Below are 17,000 nucleotides of genomic sequence, written 5' to 3' on the forward strand. Positions count from 1 at the left end.
TGCTATAGGACAATCTTGACATTTCTCAAGAGTACTGCAGCATTACAAACATAGGAATATCCATTTGTAGTACTAGCGGGTTCCAGCAACACATATGGGTGGCATCTTCTCATTCTATAGGTTTCTATAGAATGTAGAGTTTCTGTAAAATATAAGAAAAATATGAATAAAAATGATCATTTACAATTTGACTCTGAACTTTTGAGGTTGACAGTGAATATTTGACTTTAGAGACTACAGGTGAGTTCATAGTGAGTTTTTCATGCTGTAACTTACTGAAAACCTTCTGATGCCAAGGCACTGTGCTGCCATTTGCCTGAGATGAAAGAGGAGAGCTGACCTGGAGCTGCTACTAGAAAACTTCTGGTCTGGGCCACCTAAGCAGGGCCCAGCTGCAAAAGCAGGAGCAGGTCATACCTCCCTGTCATCAGGGATGGGCACTCATTCTTCTGGCTATAGTTTTGCTGATGAAGGAATGGTGCAATCACCAACTGTGTATTTTCAGACAAATACAAATCTGGGGTTATTGCCAGAGTCTGAAGCTTTCTGACAGTTAAAGCTAACTGTGAAAACCAATCAATTTATGCCTTATAAATTACGGTACATATTACTGAAGTCCACAAATAAATATGGTTGTTATAACATAAGTAAAAATTATTTTGTATAAAAGCCGTCTATTAAAATGAACTAAACAAACAGTACACTGATTTTGACAGATGGAAAAGTTAATTTCACAATGAATATGTTCAATCTTGCTTCCTTTATTTAAGAGAACAATGTAATATGCTTTAAATTACTGACAGATTAGTATTTTTATCTTACCTAAGAAATACCACAGGTTGCTGTAAAATCATAGAATTATAGAATCATTAGGGTTGGAAGGGACCTTTAAAGGTCATCTAGTCCAACCCCCCTGCAAGAAGCAGGGACATCCCCAGCCAGATCAGGTTGCTCAGAGCCTCATCCAACCTGGCCTTGAATGTTTCCAGGGATGGGGTATCCACCACCTCCCTGAGCAACCTGTTCCAGTTTTCCACCACCCTCATTGTAAAAAAAAAATTCCTAATATCTAATCTAAATCTACCTCCCTCTATTTTGAAACCATTACCCCTCGTCCTGTTGCGACAAGCCCTACTGAAGAACTTCTCCTTATCCCTCCCGTAGGCCCCCTTTAGGTATTGGAAGGTCTCCCCGGAGCCTTCTCTTCTCCAGGCTGAACAGCCCCAACTCTCTCAGCCTGTGCTCTTAGGAGAGTTAAAAATACAAATATTTGTTATTTTGGAAGATCTCTATTAAGACATCTTTGCTGTGAAAAAGGAAGTGCTTAGACTCGTATTCAGATGGATTCACTGACTTAACAGAAACTGGTTTTGTTTGTGTGAGAAATGGCTATATGATTCTAATGGTGGTCTAATACAACAACTAATAGTATGATAATAGCCAGATCTGGGAAAAACACTGAAGTGACACATGACATCATATGCTTATAATTTCAACTCTTGCCTCTCAGAGTAGGTTTATGGAGCTGATATAAGTCCTGTGTGAATGGAGGAGACTTGGGTGCCCACATGAGGATATTGACAACCTTACAGCATCTTCAAAACTCTCCTGAGGGGTTTTAGTGCCTGTAAGAGGGCTGCAGCACTGCCTGTGGAACTGGGCTTGGTGCCCAGACAACAGCTTGAAAATTGCCACTGTTGTGTCTAACTGCAGGGTTGTTAGACAATGACACTTGTTCTCCCTCTTCATCTGCTCTCAGTAGTTAGCATTTTTGTCTGTGCAGCAGCTGGCTTCCAAAGAGTAGGAGGTGTTCCCATCAATATTAGCCCAAAATCAAGTAAACTGACTTCTTTCACAGGATACAAGAAGTATGGATTAAAACTAGGAGACTAGCAGCAAGGCTTTCTGCTTTCTGCGGAGGAGCCAGTGCTAGTTCACTTGTCCTGAAGTAAGAACTTAGCAGGCATCTACTGTGGCTGAGGGCAAAACTACTCGTATTGTTACTGATTTTACCTAATTTTCTTTGGAGATTTTCCCAGTCCTGCTGGGTGGTTCAGCATTTCTGTTCTCTCTCTCTCCACATTTTCTTTTCCTTTCCTTCTAATACCATTGCCAACAACACACTCCCTAGGTGACATTGCTACCTCTCCTTTATACAGCCCATCTTGAAAGGACAGACCCTTTCAGGCTACATCTTCGAGGATGGTACACAGTAGATGAGGTTCTAGATGGTATCAGCTTTATTAACTTATGTTTGTTTTTTTTTAATTTTTCTTAGATGTCCACTGTACCTTTCCTCCTCCCAGTGGGACACTGAGCACTGGTGATTATGTGGGTGACATTCAATTTGAGACATAATGATGCAGCCAGCTGTAACTGCTGCCCTTCAGCTTCACGTCCGTGTGTTGAATATACATTTTTTTTTTGCATAACAGAGAGTAAATTGTTTGCTTTTCACTTCATTAAGGAACTTCTCCATGTGGAAAAGACCATTTTGCTTGTAAAAATACAATAATTTTTGCTTTAACAGGCAGCTGTTCTCATGCAGATAATCCAAAGTAATGGATAGAGACAAAAAGATATTTCTAAATTAGTAAAGATCATCTAGAAAGGATGTAACTCAGCTCACAGGTAGTTCTTTTCATCCGTGTTTTAGGTATGCTGTATATAATCTAACACTGGTGTACCAATACAATTTACAAACCAGGGGAAAATACCATTTTATTTTGACTTTTTATCATATTAGCTTGTGCTAATATGAACTTGTAATAACATATAGAACTTGTAGCACTGGCTATTCAGTGGATATCCCCCCATCAAACACTTGTTACAGACAGAGTGTAGTACTTCTGAGGTTCCAGTCGGACAGTATTAAGCTTCTCACATTTTTAGATGCCCTTACTGGAGATGATAATTTCCTCATAATGAGAAATAGCTTTTTTTCCCCCTCTTGCTTCATACACTTCAGTAATGTTTCAGGAATTTTGCAAGTATGGTCGTATTTGTTTAAAAGAATATCATAAAATATACTGGAAGTATGTATCACTTGTGAGCACTGCTGACGTGACACTTCATGAAAGTTTTCATTGGAAACTAGAGAAACAATCTTTCTTGGGGCAAAAATAGGGCATTTTTCTACACAGTAATTTGAAAACAACTCATAACATATGTTAGACAATTCATAGAATTGCAAATATTTATTAACAGGAATGTACATAGACTCTCTCATTAAAAAAAAAGAAGCCACCTTGAGCAATGGAAGAGCTAGATAAGGATGACATGAGTTATACTCGGCACGAAGCTTTGAGGCCAGTTTGCCAAGGTTTATTATTAATGGCAGTAGAGCTGGTGCCTCCGAGGAGGAGTGACAGTAGGCAAGGTCAATGTGAAGCGGCTGCTGCCTGGCCCTCTTCCAGCCGCTCTCACCGCTGCCAGGCTCTGATCTGCTTGTTTGGTCATGCTCACCCATTTGGCAAGTGAGATGTAAGCTTCTGCTGGAACTAATCACAGCTTTTGTCACAAATTTCCTGGGTCTTGAGCTCACAGGCACAGCATGCAGGGGAGTTTCTGATCGAGACTCAGCCAGCCAAACTGGTGAGAATTCAAGATGTCAATGGCCTTGACAAAACCTAAGTACAAGATTTGTGCCAAAAGCTGGGGATGCCTCCTTGAGTCTAATCCAAATCTTTTAAAAATATATTATTTTAAAGAATGTTATCTTTCAGGTGCAAAAACCACATGAATATATATATATATATATTTTAAACCAGAAATGCTATTAACTGCTGACAACTTGCAGTAGTAAAATCTACTTCCTCTATGTTCACCTTCAGTGGATTAACTCTTAAGTGTCTGAAAAGGCTTATTAGAGTCTTGTTAAAAATCTGAAGTGCTCCTGCTAGTACCTAGATAAGGCAGACTTTCTTTTGTACCTCTCAGACACTGTTTTCATATTGCTTTTACTTCCGATCCACCCTCAAAATGTCCCAAAATGTGGCCATTGTATCCTAGCACAAGATACTGCTGAGCTTTCCTGAGCATCAGTTGAACTGCAGGAAGCAGATGCACTGGACCCCATTTGAAGCATAGCAGATTTAATAGGACATCTACAGCAAGTTTTTGTGTGTGTACTTTCGTATCAATGAAAGTACTTAGTGTAGAGCAATTTTATTTGCATGAAGGTATGGTATCTTTCCTAGTTAATCATCAAGCCCTATGAAATGTAGAAAAGGTGCAAGACAAGCACTTTGCTTTCAGTCCAAAGCTTCTTTCTCGCATTCATTAATCTATTTACTTTTCTTTTTTTTTTTCATAGGAGACTGCTCTCCTACACCCTCTGTGTCCAACTAAACCAGTCCCTCCAACTAAGTCCCCTTTGCGTCCTCTGTCCGTGTCCCTCGCTGACTGTCTAAACCCGGGACCTTTCAGCCACTTGCCTTCCATCATGTGTGACATTCATGAAAATCCTTATAGCCCTTACAGTCACAACATTTTGTACAATAAGGTGAGCGTCAAGTGTGGTGCGATTGAAGAGCTTTGTCAGGCTTTTATCCTTTTAAGTCTAGGAAGGATTCAGCTAGGTCATTCAGATTCAGTGTTCGTGGATGCTTTGGGAAATGCACCTCAGATGAGCCTGTCTCTCCAGCATGCCTGGAAATTGTACTGCTTTTCCTGTCTTTGACTCAGCTTGTGTTGGGACTTGCTTCCTCCAGATCAGCTAGGACAGGGCTCCTACCGCTTTTTATTGAAGCTATTTGTTCTCTAAAGGATGAATAATCTATTTCATCCCTCATTCTCAAATTACTTTTAACATTTACCCATACCAAAATAATGGGATCTTTCTTTTTTTTTTTTCTTGGGGACTGAGGGAAGGGAGGCTAACCTGACAGAAATATGGGCTTTTCTGGTGGATTTATCTGTCATCCTGACAAGCAGTTGTCTCTTGTCAATGCAAAGCGAATCACAATGACATCTATGTCTTTGAAACAGCAGTGAAGAAGTTCGACAAAATCTCTGTGGTCCATGGTGCATTGGTGACAAGGCTGGCTAACAAGCTTTGTAAGGCAAAACCTGGGCCCTACGTCTTAACTGAAGTCTTTTCAAAAAGCAGCTCTCCTGAGGTCTTTACAGTACCTCAAGAGAGCCCTGGTTTGGTGTTAAAAAAGCACCAATTTTGGAAGCCCATAGAAGATACTGTTTGGACTCCTCAGATGCATCCCTCCCACATAGTCTTTTTCTAACACAAAATCTGCCTGCAAATGCTCAAACCTTGATGCCAGGAGAGATAATCCCACCCCAAGATGTATAGTGTACTTGCATTTGAGATGCAAGGGGTTAAAACACAGGCATTAGGTACTGTTTCCTTAGGCTGTGTCATGGTTTCCTTATCAGGTGAAACACCACATTAGTAGGTTCAGGTCCACTGGGAGCCAAGACTTACAGAGAGATGTAGCACCTCCGCAGAGTACGTCAATCGTCAGACTCTGAAGAAATGCCTGGAAATACCTTTCTGTCCTCATTGATTAGAAGCATAAGTTAGGTTAATAGGCAATGTCAGTAGTGTCTGAAGTTGGCTCTGCTGTCCTCTGGGATTTACAGAATTTACCATTTTATCAATTTGTTGGGATGGACACAAAATAGAACTAAAACCAGCCTTCCATTCTGTCTTTGAGGCATCCTAGAAAAAAAAAAAAAGCACGTTTTCACATCTGCTAGGCTGGGTTTTATTCTCTGTTTCACTGTTTACCAAACTAGGCAGCAATGGTTTTATGATCAAGTATTTTTTGACAAGTTTCCTGGTTCATTGCAGGGCATTCACATGAACAAACAAATGGTTCATATGACCACTGAAGCCAGTTTTTATAATGAAAAAGGATATTTGCTGTTGCTAGTGAAAATGCTACTAGAAACTCAGAAATTTGTATAGAAAGGCAAATAAGGCTTCTGAAGAAAATTAGATAGTTTAATTTTTTGATATATCATGTTAGTCCTGTTCTCAAACAGGAGTATTCTTACAGAATAATGGCTGAAATAAGGAAATTTCACTGCTGCCTCTGATTTCCCACAGCACTGTGCACCCAAAACTCTTTTCTTGAATGCAGAAGTCATAGGACACAACAGCTTGTGTATTTGCATTCCACCCATATGGTGATGATTCCAGGACCTCTTAATCCACAATTTTTATCTCAAGGAGCTTTTGTCATTCCAAGCAACCTTTGTGAGCTTTGCAAACTGATAAATGCAGCCACACCTCTTTGATGTTAACAGGTTTTCTCTATATTACATAAATTTTCTCTCTTACTTGGGTCATTTTTTACTACTGACTGCTGTTAGCAAAGGTATTTTGCATGATATTCCTGTAAGTTTCATACACCTGTAAATGGCTTTTATTTTATTTTTATGTTTTATATATATTTTGTATCTTTTATATAATATTATTTTCACATTGAACTCAGACTCTCTGTTCAAGTCTGCAACTTTCCAGAGTTGAGCATCATCATCCACAGTCCATAAGCCACTGAAGAGTGCCGTATTCTACCAAAGAAAAGCTCAGAGGATAATTTAAATTTACTTCAAATACTTGAGTAGCATCATTTTGAATGGTTATGTTGTCAGGGAGCTAGTTGGGAAGGCTATGTTTTAGATCAGGCCCTAGTGCTTACTGCTGTGACAATTTAAGCAAAAAAGTTGACATATTTGGGCTTCCGAGTGACTTCTCACTGCCCTCCCTTTTGTGTAAGTGAAATAGACTCCTGACTTCGGTCAAGAACACGTGCAATGATAATGCTTGTATTTCTCTCTTCCATCCCATCAGATTCAGTGAAAAGCCATGGAAATCTATGACATTAACCATGATTAGTAGAAAAAAAATCAGTAATTAGGTCTTCTGAAACAGGATTGGTGAAAATGAAAAAGATTTTTGAGATGAATAGAACTTTTGAGAATTCTTTGGAGTATAACTCAATTTACCATTGATTGTTTCCTAGTTACAAAAATAATTTTAATTATTTAATTATTTTCAATAATTTTAAAATCTCAGCCCATGAAAATCAGGTTAACTTGTAGAAAATCAGACAACTCAATAGTCAGAGGTAGGTAAGATTTTTAAGAATTTCTGGGATTGCCAGTAAACACCTTTAATAAAATGCATTGTATTTCTAAACACCCTCTAAGTAAGTGTGGCCCAATATTTTGGGAAATAGAATTATCAGATGTCAATACTAGGCTAATTTAATACAAATAGAGGTTTATTTATGCAAGAAGTTTTGTTTCACAACTTAACATAATTTTTTAAATGTTTCTTTTTTGGTCTATAATATTAAAAATCTTTGATGACCAAAGGAAAATTAATTTCAGTTTTATTCATATGGTCAATATTTAACATTTGAGTCCATGTATGTTCATAAAAACCCTGACAATATTTGCATATTATTTCTTGCGATAACTCTGTCTTCTGCACCATCCAACTACAGTCTCAGCTATTCGTACTTTTAAAATTAAGTTATTTAAGTTATTGTCATAAATAATTAGAGTAACAGAAAACATAGTACAGTAGACACAGTATCAGGTGTTGAAACTTCAAACTGTTAGATCTATTCTGTAAACAACATCCTGTTATCATGGGAATTTCTTTCCATTCTCTACTAAACCTGGACTGTCATCTCTGCAAATTCCCTGGGGTTCCTCCTCTCCGCTCTTCATCCCTTGAGATAAGGAATAATATGTATACCATGACTTGCTTACTGTCTCTCCAGCAATCCAGTAAACACACGGTCAGTGACCACAATGTCAATCTATACATATGTTACATTTCTAACTATATCATAGAATCATAGAATCGTAGAATGATAGAATGGTTTGGGTTGGAAGGGACCTTTAAAGGTCATCTAGTCCGACCTCCCTGCAAGGAGCAGGGACATCTCCAACCAGATCAGGTTGCTCAGAGCCTCATCCAACCTGGCCTTGAATGTTTCCAGGGATGGGGCATCTACCACCTCTCTGGGCAACCTGTTCCAGTGTTTCACCACTCTCATTGTCAAAAAAAAAAAATCTTGCTAAACCTAGCCTCTTTTGGTTTAAAAACGTTACCCTATATGTTGTATTTTGCCGCATCTTCCACTAGAGGGCAAAACCTGCTGCCATAAATTCTTGCAACCGTTTAAAATATGTTGTAAATACACTATTGAGAATGGACAGGATGGGGCAGTGAATGGATTTGCTACTCTTCACTTGCACTTTCATTAAAAAATTACCTTACACAATCATTCCCTCAGAAATGGGAAATGGAATATGGTAAAGCCCAGAATGATTACCTTTCCATGTCTTATATTAGGGAGGCTAGATATGATGAGCTCCTAAAACCAGTATAATTCCATTTCTTGGCTCAGGGTGTAAGAAAATAGCAGCTGTTTTCATCTGAAATGCTTTATTGAACAGAGACTGCAGTGTTGTTTAGGAAGCTTGAACCTGGTGCCAGCTTGGTTTTGTTTGAAGCTCCACCAAGTACCTGGATCTTCATAGCTGATGAGATTACACAGATGAAGCTGAAAGATAGACCTGTCAAGTTTTGTAGATTATAACTGCTCAGAGTGATGAAATCCATAAGCTGTGCCCCAAATAATTTCACAGTGGGGTTTTAGCTTTGATAGGATGAGGCAGCAGGAACCAAGGTGTTGTGTCTGTCCTTCATCTGTACACAGGTTACTTCTGAAATAAAAATATTGCCCATTCAAGTGAGCTGATTCTGTTCTCATTGGCCTTGTCATCTCCCTTTCCTCTCCTTCCCCACTTTTCTGCTCAGGCACCAGGCACTGCTGCTCTTATTTACACTCCTTGGTCTTAAATAATTATATGAGTTGAGCTTTTTATTATTTAAAAAAGTTCATTTTCCTTTTGATTGGAATAAAATTGCTCAGGAAGGTGGTCTTGAGTGCAACTATTGCAATGATAGAGTACCTGAATGTTTAGTTCTGTGGTTAACTCCAAAGAGTGCTTCTACTGGGAAGCCCTCCAGCCTTTAATGGAGGACTGTGTAAAGTGGAAGAGCACAACTCTGTATCTGGAGTACTGTGTCCAGTTCCAGCCCCTGCAATTCAAAAAAGCTGTGGACAGACTGGAGGGGGTTCAAAGGAGAGCCATGAGATGATCAGAGGGTGGGAGAACCTGCCCTATGAAGAAAGACTGAAGTAGTTTGGTCTTTTCTCCCTGGATAAGAGAAGACTCAGGGGGGACCTCATCACAGTTTTCTGGTGACTACAAAGGGGACAGAAGCTCTCTTTTCATAGGGAGCCCCATGGAGAAGACAAGGGACAATGAGTAGAGTATGCACTGGGAGAGGTTTCATCTTGTTATATGAAATAATTTTTTTTTTTACAGTGAGGAAAATCAATAACTGAAACAATCTCTCCAGGGATGTAGTGGAATCCCCGTCACTGGAGGTTTTCAAGATGTGTTTGAACAGGGTGCTGGATAATCTCATCTAGGCTCCCTTTCCTACAGAATGTTAGACCCTTCCAACCTGGGCTATTCCACGATTCTATGATTCATATGGAGGCACAATCGATGTAAATATCTGTCAGGGCAGAGATAATTAGATTTTGTGAAGCTAGTCATCATTTTGAAGAAGAAAGGAATGACCTGTTCAATTAAAGAGGCGAGGGATGAGGGGATATATCTCCCATAGCTGGAGACTGCCTCTCAGTCCCTGTTGACTTTCAGACTGCCTTTTCTTTCTGTCAGCAAGGGCTGAGCACATGATTCAAGTACATGCCTGTGAAAATTTCCTTGTCAGTAAAGTATTTAGCAGCACAGCCTTGAAAATGGATTTGAGAGAACTGGCTTTTTGCAAGAGGTATGAGAAATGTTAAAAAATTACCATTTCTGTATCTGATCAGATGTTATTTATAAAAGTAAAGGTCCCAGCTTGCAGAGAATAAGTTTTTTTTTCATGTTCAACTTTGGCTCAAGCCAATTTATCTTTTTTTCCTGGACCTAAATGGAGTTTTTTTGAAATCACTAAGTGCTGTCATGTTGGAAGTGTTAGCCTTCCATAACCACTTGCAGGTCTGCAGGCTCATAGGTAAGCAGAATATTTAAAGGGAATCTTTATTATTTTTTAAATGAAATCGGTGGTGTTTACCTCACCATCCAATCTCCTACTCATTGGAGTTTGTATTTGATTAATAGTAGCATAGTGGGAATTGACAGTCTGTGAATGCAGCAGCCTTTCAAGGTTGCCATGGAAAAGCACTTTTCTCTCAGACATCATCCCAGCTGCTTTTTATTTCCAGAAGAGAATTTCTTTCTCTCTTTTGAACTTTGATATTTAAATGCTGTACTTGTGTAGGTGTATTGTGGTTGATCAACCTTCTACTATCTGTGATCCAGAACAATTGCTTTAGTGTAGAAAAAGAACTTGGCAAACAAGCCAATTCATTAGTGCTGTGCTACAAATTGGACCTCCTCGTTGGGAAAATATTAATGCTTAATATTGTTGTATCTCCTTTGTATAGTCTTTTATGGCATTGCTTGGGCTTAGTGAGCTATTTTAATTATATCATACTTAGATGACATTTCTATCACTTCGGACTTCATTTGACAATGCCTGCAGAAAATGCCTCTAGAACTCTTGCTCAGCTCCTCTTTAAAGAAAGGCATTTCTCCTAAAGCACTTCAGAAGGACCATAACCTAGTAATCAATTGCTCTCTTCGAAGCCCTCAAATTAGCAACGGAACATGAAGGTCACCTAGGCTCAACAGGAGACACAGCAGCATGCACTTAACACAGAGGTGTCTAAAGTCTCGTACTGCCTAGAAAAAGCTCTGCTACTGACTCCTGCAGATACAGCTCTGCTGAAGGAAAAAAAAAGGGGAATTGACTATTGTGTTTCTTTTGACCTGAGTAGTCAGGCAATTCTGAGAGCCTTGTTGTCTTATTTACCCTAGAAGAAGCTGTTGATGGCAGGATGCTGGTATTTCGCTGGTGTACTTCTGTTCATTTACAAAACATGCACACAAAAAGTTGGTTTTTTGAATGCAGTAGGATCAAACCCCAGCAGGCACTTTCCATACTGAGAAACTGAAATGTGCTTCCCAGTGAATGTTGTGCCCAGAAGTGTCCAGATTTCCTCCTGGAACATACTTACAGCCACTTCTGTTGCTTTCTGCATTCTCGTTTGTACAGGTTGTCTCTGTGGGGATAGTTTAAACCAGTCTCAAGCAGCAAAAAGTGCTTCAAAATGCTTTGTCTTAATTCTAGGTAGTCTCTACATAATACAAAACTTGAGCTCAGTCTTATGCCTGGCATTTTAGGATGATTGCGTCTAGTCTTCTGCATAGTGAATTTCAGGCAGATATTTTTAATACATAAAACGTTATCAAATATAACAAAAATTCTGACCCTAGCTGAGAACTCATTTCTGAGATATCTTTCCTTAGCCTTCTATATCTTCAGATTAATATGGAACGTACATCTTAGGAGAACAACCAAAAGAAACTCAACAGCTCAAATAGTACAACAGTTCTAGTGTCTGCTTCTACTGTCTCTGTTGGTTTGTGAAGGGGATTCTACAACATGCCCCAGGTGATGGGGGCAAGCTTGCCATAGCTCGGAGGCTGCTCCGGTGCTACGATCCTAGTCCATGATTGGGTTTGTACTGGATACAATCCCATTTCTAGGGGAATTTGAAACCATAGAAAATGGGAATGTAAAAAAATAATCTCTATTAATGATTTGGCAAATGGGAACTGCAACCTGGGGACACGTCTTTGCTTGTAATACAGTAATAAGCCACTCAGAGGTAAAGATTGTTATTAACAGCAAAAGCAGAAAAACACTATTGAGTGAAAAATATCAAACAATATTTGGTGGGTGTGCAACCTGTATGACAAACAAAATGATACTTCTGTGCTTTTTTTTGAGGACAGGGAAAAAAGAAAATTTGAAGGAAAAAATTCGTAATTAATGGAAACTGTCCAAAACCACTCAGAGCTATAGAGAAATTTGTATCTTAGACCTCACTGAACACAGATGTTTCTAGAGAATTTCCTCCTGCTTCTTTAGATCGTAAATAACTGTTCCGAGGTATCAAGGAAAAATAAACAGTGAGCTGATGAACCTTTGGAAAATCTACATTTTAAAGGACAAATTGGCACAATTAAAATTCACTTAACTTTTATTGCAGGTATTGACATAATCTCTACTCTGAAATATGGCCTTAATTAACTCCACTTCCAGTTATGTTACAAAAATTTATAAAATATAATTAGTTCTGGTGAAATTCCAAATATGTACTTAGAGTTTGAATTAAAGAAGCCAGTTTTTACCTATCTTACAGAGATCTTAAGAATTTCAAGACATTAGTGTTTTGGGTTTTTTTTTTGGCAAAATGTTCTGAACTTTGGTGAAGATATCATGTATGATAAACTGCAAATTATAGTACAGCCTTATCTTTTTCCTAATAAAACAATGGCTATCATTTTAGTAATTATACGATAGGCAGAATATGATCTTAATTCTGATTTTAATGTAGTAGGTGACAGTTACACATATACACTCTTGAAAAATTCAGTCAAAGTTTGTGGTTTGGATTTAAAGTTGCTAAGGTCAAAGATCTCCGTGGCATGAATGGCTTTCTAAGAAAACAGGGCGTATTCAGTTTTGCAGCTAATCTGGGAAGAAAACCTGTAGGGGAAAGGTCAGCTCTGAAAATCAAATTCATTTCATTTCACACTCATTAGTCAAGGAGCAATGAGCCCCCTCCCAGTGCAGGGAAGCATTGTTGCTGCTAAGCAATAATAGTTCACAGTCAATATGCTAAGGGAAATTTTGAATGCTTGTGTTGTTGTAAATTCTGAAACATTTGTTTTTGTTCCAGTACGGATGAAAATTTGAAAACATTTAAATACTCCAGAAATCAATGTACATTATTTGGATTATATGAACTAACTCAAAGCAGATCTGTGTGATTAGAAGATGTTTCTCTACTCTGCTGCCTTGCTAAGTTGTGTTTTGCATGCCTTAATTCTTTGTTATGGGCCTTGTACCCTGGCTGGCCACAAGCTGTAGTGAAATTAGCCATGTGAGGAACTGCAGAGATTGATTAGCACACAGCAGAAAATAGAGGCTCTTACCATGGTTTCCACAAAGTGCACTGATAGTGAAATACACTTTAATATTTTATGGAAATGATCCAAAATGAAACATCCTTCTCTTGAGAGACAGAAAGGCTTTGCAGAAGGATCAAAATAGATTGGAGCACAGGGTAATGATTAATGGGATTAAATTTAACAAGTTGAAATGTCGGATTCTGCACCTAGGATGGATTAATGCCAGGGATAAGTATAAAATGGGAGAGGATGGCTGGAGAGGAGCCCTGCAGAAAGGGATTTGGGGCTGCTGGTCAACACCAGGCTAAAGACTTTGGCCTTGTCTAGTTTGGAGAAAAGGAGGCTGAGGTGTGACCTCATTGCTCTCTACAGCTTCTTGAGGAGGGGAAGTGGAGAGGGAGGTGCTGATCTCTTCTCTCTGGTATACAGTGACCGGTTGCGTGGGAATGGTTCAAAGCTGTGCCGAGGGAGGTTTAAGCTGGACATTAGGAAGCATTTTTTTTCTCAAGAAGGTGGTTAAACACTGGAACAGGCTTCCTAGAGAGGTGACTGATGCCTCAAGCCTTTCAGTGTTTAAGAGGTATTTAGCAATGCCCCTAATAATTTGCTTTAGCTTTTGATCATCCCTGAATTGATCAGGCAGTTGGACTAGATGATCATTGTAGGATCCTTCCAGCTGAAATAGTCTATCTATATCCGGGTCAGAAATCACAATATTCCAGTTCCAGACAGGATTTCTTACAATGAAACACTTAATGTTAATTTCCTAAATGGCTAGCGGGAGTTTGCAAGAGAGACCAAAATATTTTCCAGAAAGCTTCATTTTTTCTGTTGCTAGTATTTTTCATTGAAAAGTCATTTTGGCAGAAAATGCCCAGCCAATTTCCTCTTGGACTAGCCTTGAACAAGATGTTGAACTTGGCCTGGAAAAAGACAGCCCAAGGAAAATCGATGCACTGCTGGGCTTGTGTGCATGTCTTTCCTTCCAGCTCCACTTAGAGATAAGATATCCCTACCGCAAAGCTCAGTAACTCCTGCAGCCAGTGGTATTCAGATAGAAATCTTTCAGTCTCTCCCTACTCTGACAGCCTCCAAGGCTGTCAGAACCTGTCAGGGAACCGTGTCTGAGGGAGTTGTCCCTCTTGTGCAGATACTTACCAGTATCTGAAGACAGTTTTGAAATCTTCTAGTTAAAAATGCACAGGCTTGGTAGTAAATAATAATGATTTGCAAGTCAGTCAGGATGTTCTATTACATACATGGCTGAAGGAATATTATAAATCTTTGTTGATATCATCATTTCTATTTTATGTTTCCTTTTACAGAGAGATGAAAGGTGCAAAAAAGTTGGGTGCTTAACTGACTGAATCTTTGAAATGGATTTTATACTGCGTAACTCCAGAGAAACTATAGACATTACAATTATAAACTGTCTTACATTATTTATGTCCTCTCCCTTTAGTTGAAGGTAGTCCTTGCTCTGCTACTATGGGTGTTTTACCATTTATTGATACCACAGATTTCACATGCTTGTACTCAGAAAAAGTTACTATCTATAATTTTTTTTTATATAAAAAAGTTTTCTTGTGCCTGTATTAAATATCATTAGTCTTTGAACTAATGAGAAACTAGTAATTTTTCCTATTGAGAAGGAATATTTCATAAGAGTCTAGAGTACCTAATTTATTTTCAAAGTGGATTAAAGATTTAATGAAGTAGTTTCAAAAAATAGTGAATACATGAATGCTCTCTGGTTGCTATAGTTGAAACATTCTTATTTCTTATGTATATCACTTCTCACAGGTTACTAAGAGTTTTAAACCTGTGTCTCGATTAGAAAAAGTTGCAGACCCTCTAGAAAGTGACTTAGATTTATGAAAAAGATCTTACATTGAGAACACTTCAGAAAGCTTTATAATAGTTCAGAGACAGCTTGACTCATAACACAATAAAGATAAACTGACCTTTTAAAGGCAAATATGTCTTGCTGATTACAGAGCTAAATGAACAAAGGTCTAACTAAGATATTATGTAACCACCTCTTTTCTAAGCTTTGACTGAGTCTGTAAGAGGTTATTTTGGCCAGGTATATAATTTCCCTTTGAACTTACATGCTGCAAATACTTATATGTTGTCAGGATATTCTATGCCCCTCAGTACAATTTTTTTCAGATTTGCCCAGTTTGCTCTTTCTCTGTGCTTAGAAATAACCAATAAAATATCACACTACCAGGAAACTGTGTGAGCTCTGGAAAAAAAATTCAGAAAAATTAATTAACCTTGTAAGAGTAATGCAGATTTTTGTAACTGGCAAAGGAAATAAGAATAGGAATTATCAAAGCAATAGTATCATCTTCCACCATCAGCAGATGCAATCCTTTTACATTTGTAGAAGAAAATAGGGCTCCTTGCCAGCTGCTTTGACCTGGGGATGGAAGACTGCCAGTGACAGAGCTTGATGAGGTCTCACTAACACAACACACCTGTAAAAAGTACATAGTCCAAATTGCGTTCACACTTCAGATCTTGTGAACACACTCCTCATTAAACTGTGAAGGATGATAATCACACAGTGCCTAGAATCTATGATTCTTAAGGAATTGTAAGTATTCATAAGGAAAGGTTAATCCCATCTCATTCTGTCTGCTTTGCATTTTGGTACTTTTAAGATGGCTGTCTGGTACTCTGGTGTAGATCGATCTTTTGCAGAGAGATGTCAATACTTTCCCGTGTGCCTAGAGTTGTGAGTTGTAGTGTAATACAGGTACAAAGCTGAGTTTATTCAAGTAGGCTATCTTGTCCTGTTAAATGCCCTCTGAACAGGCTGGGCTGACCATCATGCACAGAGGACAACATGGAGATGCCAATGCCACCCTATAGTTCTCACTCAGACAATGAGAGACCTCATTACAGTGCTCATCTACCCTGCAGAGATTCAAACTTCTCTCTTCCAAAAGAGCCTGGTCCTTACACATGGGGCTACAGAAAGCAAGTGCACAGGGACAGTAATTTCCACCCTGCTTGTGGGACAAGGATGGTGTGCACTCAAGAACACAAAAATCTTATTTGTAAGGAAAAATCATGGAGGAAGGAATAAGACTCTATAGCCTCTTGGTTAAAGTCTGGGAAGACAGGCACAACGCCTGTTCCACAGCAAGGCTGAAACATTTCAAATTGCATTGATGCTTGATGAAAATAACACAGGGAACAAGCCTCCAGCTCGTTAGGGTAAAGTCACCCAGGCCAAGGCACTCAGCTTCTTCACAGTTGACAGAGGCAGAGTTGTACAATTCCAGGGAAAAACCCGATGTCCTCCTTTCAGGGACCTGCAAAAGTAAGTGTTATTTCAGCAGGAATGCAACATTTGGCTTATGTGCTCTGAAAGTACTACTGAAAGTTCCTTCTAAATGTAGCCAAATGTGACTTCCTTAAGGTTTGACCCCATGGCATGGCAAAATCATGTCACCGGACATCTGACTAGTAGAACGTATAGAGTCTTCTATGATAACTCTTCAGAGTTTTTATGTGCGAGAAGCCTTGTGAAAACAGAGGACTGCATAGTGTTCAGTTTTTCTTAAGTCTTTAGCCTGTATTAACTTTTTCCCCCACCATTAATCAGTGAAGTCCTTGTTTGCCTCTCACTTGTCTTCTCTCAATTAAGTGTCTCCACAGTGATCAGTGTTAAGAGTGTCTGTCTAGAAAATACAGATAGCTTTCCCCCGTAAGGACTGTTACACTTGTTGGCTCTTTAGTTTGAAAAGATGACACTATCAAAATAAAGGAAACAAATATACTTATTGGACAAAAAAGATCATTACTTTTGTCAGGTTTAAGGAGGGACTTGAGACCTCATACTCAAGGAATAAGGTAAGGCAGAATCATGACTCAGAGGC

The 17,000-nt window shown here is 38.8% G+C and overlaps 1 protein-coding gene across 10 annotated transcripts in view; it reads left to right on the forward strand.

The window, feature by feature from the left end:
- Positions 1-17,000, forward strand: part of MLIP (muscular LMNA interacting protein) — a 116,106-nt gene that overhangs the window by 85,622 nt on the left and 13,484 nt on the right. For 5 of the 10 annotated variants that reach the window (XM_086744368.1, XM_086744371.1, XM_086744369.1 and 2 more), the window contains one exon: positions 4,316-4,504. The exons of the other annotated variants lie outside the window; for them this stretch is intronic. In XM_086744368.1, the coding sequence (XP_086600494.1) occupies positions 4,316-4,504 (189 nt within the window). The remainder of the gene's footprint in view (positions 1-4,315; positions 4,505-17,000) is intronic. 10 annotated transcript variants of the gene reach the window in all.

Source organism: Chlamydotis macqueenii, chromosome 3 (genome assembly GCF_036417535.1).
Source record: "Chlamydotis macqueenii isolate bChlMac1 chromosome 3, bChlMac1.mat, whole genome shotgun sequence".
NCBI classification, from domain to species: Eukaryota; Metazoa; Chordata; class Aves; order Otidiformes; family Otididae; genus Chlamydotis; species Chlamydotis macqueenii.